The sequence below is a fragment of the Trachymyrmex cornetzi genome, unplaced genomic scaffold, assembly GCF_001594075.2.
Source record: "Trachymyrmex cornetzi isolate Tcor2-1 unplaced genomic scaffold, Tcor1.1 scaffold37, whole genome shotgun sequence".
NCBI lineage: Eukaryota > Metazoa > Arthropoda > Insecta > Hymenoptera > Formicidae > Trachymyrmex > Trachymyrmex cornetzi.
Genome location: NW_017298429.1, coordinates 763,691 through 773,208, shown reverse-complemented (window position 1 = coordinate 773,208; position 9,518 = coordinate 763,691). Strand labels below are relative to the sequence as shown.

General features: G+C 30.6%; 1 protein-coding gene across 1 annotated transcript; it reads left to right on the top strand.

Annotated features, from left to right (window-relative positions):
- The first annotated feature begins 4,684 nt into the window (after positions 1 to 4,684).
- On the top strand, positions 4,685 to 6,575 carry LOC108763575 (THAP domain-containing protein 2-like). Its single transcript, XM_018511323.1, has 5 exons — positions 4,685 to 4,794; positions 5,175 to 5,412; positions 5,491 to 5,585; positions 5,659 to 5,929; positions 6,291 to 6,575. The coding sequence occupies exons 1-5, from the start codon at positions 4,736 to 4,738 to the stop codon at positions 6,567 to 6,569; spliced, it is 942 nt and encodes a 313-aa protein (XP_018366825.1). The 5' UTR covers positions 4,685 to 4,735; the 3' UTR covers positions 6,570 to 6,575.
- Positions 6,576 to 9,518: the final 2,943 nt, after the last annotated feature.

Here is a 9,518-nt window from a genome sequence, read left to right as displayed (position 1 = left end):
TGGAACAAATAAACTCAGAAAAGAAAATAATTAGTAATACTATATGATTAATATATACAAAAAACATGTAATTAAATATGTGTTCACAAAATAAAAATAAAAAGATAAGTGAACATAATAAATTAAATAAATAATATAAATAATTAATTAATTTACAGAACGTAATAATTAATTATTTACGTTCTGTATATAAATTTTGTGCATTATGTAATTCCAAATGTCTTAAATCAGGTTCAAAATTTATACAATCACTATCTGCTGATTGAAAATGAGATCGAATTTTACAAATGGTCGAAATGTTATCATTAGCTAATCGATTACGTTTCTTACATTTCACATCAGTTACCTACAATTGAAAATATACGTTCGGCTTCAGCATTAGAGTGAGGTAAAGATAAAACAGCTTCTACTATCAATTCTAAATTAGGAAACATTTTTTCTTCATTATTATTTTCAAAATTTAATATTTTTTGCCACATATCTATTTCTAAAGAACTTAATTCATTTTTTTCTGTATCATTAAAAACTGTTGGTAAAATTCGCCATTCAAAAGCAAGATGTGAAATATCAATATTTCCTATTTTTGTAGCAATCTCCGATAAATCTTTAAATTTATCTCTACTTTCAATATAAAGCGCAACTTTAGGATCTAAAAAATTTAATTGTTTAAAAAAAGGATCGTTATATGGCAAACGTTTTATCATTTCTTTAAAAGTTGTTTTATAAAAATCTAAACATTTATATTTTATTTGTTGCGCAAATTCGGAAGACTGTGTTATTAAGAAGTTTTCACATTCTCGTCCAACATATATGTCGCTCAGATGTTTTATATTCTTTTCATCGTCTATGTTTAAAATAGCGATGTTGTTCAATGCCTCAAAAATAACAAAATTTTGGGCAATTTGAATAATTTAATTGATTACTCTTAATAAATAATTTATGAATTAAGATTTTGCGCGATTGAAACAAAGCATTAAAATTGTTGAAATAATTTAATAAATATTTTAAAAATAAAATGTAAGCTTTAACTTCATTATCAGTTAATAATGTTAAAATATCTTCTGCGGATTTTGATTGATCTTCTACAATTGCGCTAAAGTGAAATAACTTTTTAATACATCCCAATTATCAAGCAATCTTTCAACACATTTATGTAATACTAATCATCTAGTGTTACATAATTTTAAAATTTTAGTCCTTTCTACATTAAAAAAATCTTGAAATTCACCTAAAATTGCACAACGTTTTGCACTGCCCGATATGTAAGTGGCAACTCCTCTAATTAAATGTTCACAATTTTGTGGTAATTTTTCACAGGATTTACTTGCAATAATCGCGGAAGAATGGTAAATACAATTTAACATTAATAAATTTGGAGTTTCAGATTTTAAATGTGAATAAAAAGAATTATTTCGACCAATCATTACGGATGCATTATCGCTTGCCATTCCAATGATATTCTTTAAAGGAATTTCGTTCTCTAAGAAAAAGTTTTTAAAAATTTCAAATATTTTTTTGCACTACAATCTGTGGCATCTAAAGTTAATAATTCAAGTAATTGAGTTTTTACTTTTTTATCAAATGGCGAAACATATTTTATAAGCACGCACATGAATTTTGTATCCGTAATATCTATGCTTTCATCTACTAAGATAGAAAATTTACGAGTTTTAAAAATTTCAATTAATTTTTCTGTTTCCCGTTTAGCTATAATATTTTTAACAATATTGGTACACTTGAGTCGACCCAGTGAGAAATCTTGTACAATATTAGGTTCCGAAAAAAATATCTTTTATTAAAGGTGTTAAATGATCAACCGTAGAAAAAGCAATATTGTGCTCAGCAAAAAATGCTGCTAATTTTATTTCCGCTCTTTTTATCTTATCGTTATATGAAATATTGTTATTTTTAAGGCTTTGATTTCGACCTTTCATCTCATATACATGTTTAACTGTTTGTGAATGTCTTAACAAATTTGTTTTATACAACACCTAATGCTGACATTACACGCGGTACATAGAGCTTTATTTATTTCGGAATGGGGAGCCAACCATCCTTTAAAAACGTCTTCATGTAACCAAGAATTTTGAAAAGTTCTACTAATTTGTTTTTTAATAGCTCCTTTAGCGACATTGGAATCCATATTGCACAAATATATGTATAAATATTATTTTACTTACATCTAATTGTCATTCTGGTCGGATCCCGCCAAAACTATGGGACTCTACTCTCATCCTCTGTATTACTCTGTCTGTAGTGACCGTTATACATTCCTGGATTTCTCCAGCGCTGCAGTGCGCATGCGCTAAAAGGGGGCTCATCTAACAACACTGTTCGGAGGCCTTCCGGGTACACGATCTGCACAAATTATTTTTTATTATTCGTCTCTAGTCTCAGACATTACACAGGAATTTTTACATTTTGGTTCCGGACTCTGAGACGAGCGTAGGAAATTTTCGAGCGCTGGTACGTGCGATCGCGCGGGCGTTTGCCATTATTTGAAGGGGTTCCCATACCGTTATCTCTTCGAATTATTTTTTTTATCGTCAGTGATATCAGACATTACTGTCGTTCTTTTAGATTTTCCACAGGACGCGGGGACGAATAAGAAAATTTTGATCGCAAGTATGAGAGGACTCGCAGGATTTTTTAGTCATTCGGTTTTCTTCGCGGACCGCGATCTTCGTTTGAAATTGGACATACATTGGAAATTTTTGGACACATGTATATATCCGTGATCTCCGATTGTCTGTTATTTCAGTGTGTGGTTAGCTTTAATTTTCACTCCTGGGGGGCTATTCTGTACACGCTTACTGACAACTGTCGGTATCGTTAGTAACGTCGGTCGACGAATGTCGCTAAATGCGATTCTGTACCATGGTTAACGATAAATATTTGTCGTTCATGAACGATACTTATCGTTCGTAGACGACAACCGTCGTTATTCATAACGAGACCCCCCCATACGTGACGGTAACGTTTAACCGACAGATTTTTTGACGATAAATCCTGCTAAAAAAGATTAAGATTCGCCGATTCGTATGTGGAAAGTTCGGTTTGGCGATTCGGCTGCGATTCGGGTGACTCAGAGAGAAGATTCGTATTACCAAGTTGTAAGAGGTAAGTTTATTTCAAATATTGAACTATTGAATGTAAATTAATTTAGAAAAATGTCCTTTTGGTTTGAGCTTTATATAGTGGGCCAAAAATTTAAGGTTGAAATTTCGCAACTAAATGTCTCGTCATATGCACGTGGCTCGTCTTTTATGTGTCTAAGTTATATTCTGTTTTACGCATGCTGCGTATGATGTATCATGGATATCCTTGTTGTTTAAAAAGTATTAAACAAGGGTAAAAGGATAAATCATGCGCATTATGCATGAAACAGAATGCAACTCTAATCTTATATTTAGCTGTAAAATTTTAACCTCAAATTTTACATTTGTAAAAGTATAGTTACGTATACTTACTCATTTGAAACTGAGTAAGTAATGAGTAGTAACTATAAAATTATAATATAATGTAAATATAATGTATATATAATGTATAAAATGTATAAATGTATATAATGTAACTATATAATGTAATTATAAACAATTTTTCCGAAAAAAAACGGGAATTTTTCCGGTTTTTTTCCAGCAACTTGAAAAAACCGGTTTTTTAAAAACTATAATAGAAATTATGATGATAAATGATAATTAATATTTTCGAACGTACCAGTAATAAAATATATATAATTACATATATTTTATATTAAATCAGTTACATTTTCAATTATTTAAATTGCATACCGTTTGCCACTGCTTTGTCATCTTTCCGGGTCCCGTACTTAATGAATTTAAAAGTTTTGTCAATCTTTCCCATTGTTGAGCATAATGAATTTTACCCTCTTTACCCAAAAACTTTCCTGCAGCGAACTCTGAATGAGACTCCATGTACTTTACCAATTCTTCGTATTGCACTTGTGTTGTGCGTGTCGCACGAGATTTTTTTGTACTAATTGTAAAAGAGTAACAAATAAAATAAGTTAACACATAAGTACAATAAGTATTATCTTATTAAGCTATATGCAAAGAACTATTATGATTTAATATAATATGTATTACTATAACTGTACCGTATAATTAATAAAAATTATATAAAATTTAATACTATTTTTATTATTATATATTATATACCTTACGTTATTATTGTACGTATATTCATTTTATAAATGTATAATTCCTTACTAATTTACATAAACATTTCATTTATACATATATATATTATATATATAATGTTTATGTAAATTAGTAAGGAATTATACATTAATAATTAATATAATATATATATATAGCAATAATGTAAAGTATATATAATATACTTTATATTATAATTATATATAATAATAAAAATTGTATTATATATTATATGTATATACATACACACTTTAAATAAATTAGATATACATACCTTCCTTGTGAAGCCATTTTTATTTAGATTTTATTATAAATTTTAACCTATATATAATTTATAATAACCATCGACATCTAGAATGGACCGCTGATGGTAATGGTGGGGGTAGAAAGACGATTAGAGAGAGAGAGTGAGAAGCAGGAATAATAAGATCGTTCTTTCTCTGTTTACTGAAGCCTGATTGGTTGTTGTTAATCCAACAGTAATGTATGCTGTGACAAAGGGTACCTCTGACCAAAAGCGAATATGTTGTTGCTTGCATAAAAGAAATCTTATTAAAATGACAAATTATTGTATTTTGTGCAAATCGTCGGTAACCTCTGCATCCAGTTATCACAGGTAAGTATATTTCATATATAATACATATTTATATCATTGTTAAATTAAAGAGGTTAACTCATCGATGTTGATTGGTTAACCATAATATAAACCATGCATAATACTGGTCATAATATATGTTATTGCTATGCATAAGGCGGTTTTATTTATTATAGTCTTTACTGAGTACTCATACACACACACATACAATAGTAAGTTTAATATTTGTAAACTACATGCTGTTTCTTTTTCTTCATAGTGCAATTGTTGTTTAAGTAAATTCAGCGAGTTACAAATAAAGATATGTAAAATGAGAGAAAGAGAGAGAGAGGGGAGGGCGACGGGAAAGGAAGGAGAAAGATAGATAATTAATGAGACAATGTTAATATTCTAATTTACAGGTTCCCGAAAGATAAGGATAGAAGAAGCAAATGGTTGCAAGCAATCAAGATGAATCAAGTTTCACAATTTGCTCTGCTGTGCTCCAATCACTTTAAATTGTCAGATTACCAAGAAACATTATATGGACTAAGAGGGAGACTTAAAAACACTGCTATTCCCGAAATTACTTCACAAAAAATCAATTGTGATAACATAGCATCATCTAGTGACAAAGAATTTCATATTGAAATACAACAGGTACTTGGAGAATGACTACATAACACAGTGATCAAGTAATTTTCAATATAAAAATATACCTGTGGCACACATTTTCAGAATACATGTAAGAAAGAATCCGGTGAAATTAAAATAGAAGAATGCAATATGAAATGTAATGATGGTGCAAAAGATAATCCTAACTCACTGAAAAGGTTTAATAGTACTTTTTTAACTAATATATATTGTTATCTCCATAATACCTATAGTAATGTATTCTTTTTCCAGAAAATCAATGGAGAATAAAGAAGTAGACTTTCCTTTGAAACATATTAAATATATAAAGGATATTAATGTATGCCAAGTATCTAGAAATCCGGACGAAGCGGCAATGGTATTAGACGTTGCAATAGAAACAATTACAGAACAGGCAAAGAAAATACAATATTTGCAAGTGCAGGCATGTAAACTAAAAAAGCGAGTGCAGAACTTGACTGAGTTAAATAAACATTTACACGACAATAATTTAATTTCTGAAGAAGCTTTAGAACATATGAACGTAAGTATTTCTTAAAATGCGTATGTGTAATTATCCTATACTGGGTGCATCCATCGACATCGATAGATGCATCACTATAAGTCATAACTTAATAATAACATGTCCAATACAGCAAATTATTGTCAAGTTGGCACAAACGCTTTGTCAAATTCAGTCGCCATCTATATCAGCAATAAGTTGTTTTTCAGACAAAATCTGTGACAAAACTAGACAATAAATTAGCAGTAAAAACCGAGCATATTTGGCATAGCATTGCTTACAAACTTGCTTAGTTTTTACTGTCAATTTGCTATTAAGTCATATTTATTCATAAATACATTTATCTGTATTTTACAAATTGTATATATTGAAAATGTTACAGCTCTATGCTCCTGTTGTAAAATCCATAATCCAAAAACTGTTATCTAAACATCATAAGTTTACCACGTTCCCTCCAGAATTGCAGACCTTTGCAGCGTCTTTACACTTTTATTCTCCAAAAGCATACGAATATGTACGAGAAACGTTTTTAAATATTTTACCTCATGAAAGTACGATTCGTTCCTGGTATACCAATGTGGATGGTAACCCTGGAATATGTAAACCTGCGTTACAATTTAAAAAAAAAAGGCAGACATTGCGCGCGAAAAGAATGAAGTAATCCTGTGTTTCTTAATTATGGATGATATAACGATTAAAAAAAAAGTGGAATGGTATACAAATGATTATGTAGGATATATTACTTATGGAAAACACATGAATGACATTGATTTACCTAAACCTTGTCTAACAGCTTCCAGTGTTATTGTACTTATGGTTGTAGATGTCAATGGTCATTGGAAGCTTCCAATTGCGTATCATTTTATAAACTCATTGAGTAGCATGGAACGAGCGAATATAGTAAATGATACATTAATATTTCTACATGAAACCGGAGTTTTAGTCACTTCCATCACCTTCGATGGACCGCGAAGTCACTTTGCAATGGCTAGACAATTAGGTGCGAAATTAAACGTTGACGACGATTTGCAAGTTTATTTTTTACATCCGATTTCAAAAGCAAAAATTTTTACTTTTGGATCTGTGTCATATGTTAAAACTGATACGCAACTCGTTTGGAAAACTGCAAGTCATCGTTGACGGAGATGGTAACATTATAAATTGGTCTTTACTGGAGAAATTGATACAATTTCAAGAACAACACGGTTTGCATGTAGCAACTAAAATTAGCAGACGGCATTTGAATTGGCAGAATGAAAAAATGAAAGTTTCTCTGGCAGCTCAAACGTTAAGCAACAGTGTTGCAAAAGCATTAGCATATTTACGTGACGACTTGCAGTTACTAGATTTTAAAAACAGTAAGGGTACTGAAAAATTTTGTCTCATGTAATAAATGAAGCATTCGATATATTGAATTCGCGCAATAAATTTAATACTGATCACAGAAAATGCCTATTTCAGACCGTAATATTTGTGACATTCGAAGCAAAATCGCGAATTTTGTAACGTACATAAAATCATTGACTGTTAATGGTGAATTAATTATTCGCTGTAATTGTAAGATAGGATTTATTGGAATGATAATTTCCTTACATAGCGTAATAGGCATCTTTGATACTTGGATCGTATCAATTTCTTCCGTTCATTACTTATTGACTTATAAACTATCACAGGATCACCTTGAACTATTTTTTTCGGCAGTGAGAAGTTGTGGAAATAATAACAATCCTACATGCTTGCAATTTATTGCAGCATTTAAGAAACTGTTAGTACATGCTCAAATTAATGGTTCCAAATATGCAAATTGTTTGACACAAGATAACACACCATTTTTGCATATATTACCGGCAGAATCAAACAATTTAGATGATATAAGCATTCATGATGACAACATTGACTCGTGTACAGAAAATCCAAATGTACACGAAGATCATGATTATGACTTACACTTAGCTTTTCATAATTTAAATAAAAGTTACATTGACGATATTGTGGCATATATCGCTGGATTTATTGTTTTTAAAATAGACAAGGTAATATCTTGTGATATTTGTAAACAATTATTATATGACAATGTATGCCATTCCAAATTACAAGCCTTGAAAAATCGAGGAAAATTGACTAATGCCTCGGCGGATGTAGTAACTTTATGTAAAATAGCCGAAATAACGTTCAGAGAGAATATATTGATTCTGTCAAAAAAGAATATCCTGCATACGTTATTAGTTGCAACTAAATCAAAAGTACCAAGTCATATGTTTAGCAATACATCTCATTCTTTAGGTCAAAGTCATCAAAACAACCACCGTTTGATTAACATAATACTCAAAAGATATTTTAAATTGAGATGTATGTACCCACTATGGCAAATCTGAAAACGCAAATGTTGAAAGAATCAGGAGTAAATTCATAAAATTAATATATTTTAAAAATCAATGAAGGTATAAAAACTATTTCTATGTTTTGTTTTTCGGTCATACTAATTTTAAGTTACATATGTACTTGTATTATTTATATATATGTTTCAATTACGTAATAATATTTTATATGTAACATATATATTGTATATGTGGTGTATTACAAATAAATCAATAATACTGCTAATAATATTTTATATGTACATGACATTTCATTATAAAAAAATAAAAAAATCAATTCTGTCGGTATTTATTATTATGACCAGGGCCCTGTTACGATGTGTTAGACTCCTGCTCGAAAAGAAGATGGAATGATCTTATTATTTCTGCCTTTCACTCTAATCGTTTTTCTACCCCCACCATTGCCATCAGCGGTCCATTCTAGATGTCTTCTTCTTATTAATTTAATAGGCCCAGGCCCTCGACACAACGAGGTGAACATGGCCATGCTTACTAATCACAGTTAAAGCCGGAATCGCTTTTCAAAAAATTAATGAAATGATGCAATACCCGAAGTAGGGCAGACGAGCGTCCGTCCTACTCGAGCAAGCAAACGAGACTCCATTCTAGATGTCGATGATAATAACTTTATTATAACCTCTAACTATAACTTAAGCAGAACAGCAAGTCACGATAACATCAAAATGACATTAAAATGAATAAAAAATGATTGAAAAATGACTTTTAACGATCATTTTGATATCATTTTGACATCATAATGACTTGTAGTTCTGCTTATATATTGTTGATTTTTACCAACGTAGATTAACTTTAATCTCGGTTTGTATTATCTTTTAATAGAAAATTTTAAGAATTATAGAGATAAAAAATAAATTAAACTATGATTAAAGTTAATTTATAATGGTAGAAATAACTTATAATACTCTTTGCTAACTGCCTACCAAAACTCCCGCGAATTTCTTTTACAACTTTAACGCTATTGGTTGAGAAACATTATTCTTTATATTTTTTCCAGTCTGTACTTTATCGATAGAATCGTAGCGACGGCTGTCGCTTGCAACGATATGTGTCGTTAGAGATGGTGTACAGAATAACGTTCATCCATTTGTATCGGTCGTGCAAGCGACCGATGTCGGTATTATACCGAACCGACAGTTGTCGCTACGCATGTACAGAATAGCACCCCCAGGAGCCGTATTCTGGGGGGCTATTCTGTACACGCTTACCGACAA

What these genes read in the sequence shown, in the direction of transcription:
- LOC108763575 (XM_018511323.1), top strand. Translation starts at nt 4,736, where the DNA reads ATGACAAATTATTGTATTTTGTGCAAATCGTCGGTAACCTCTGCATCC. An exon ending in TCTGCATCCAGTTATCACAG is followed by an intron (nt 4,795 to 5,174) that starts GTAAGTATATTT and finishes TCTAATTTACAG; the next exon opens with GTTCCCGAAAGATAAGGATA. An exon ending in TTCATATTGAAATACAACAG is followed by an intron (nt 5,413 to 5,490) that starts GTACTTGGAGAA and finishes ACACATTTTCAG; the next exon opens with AATACATGTAAGAAAGAATC.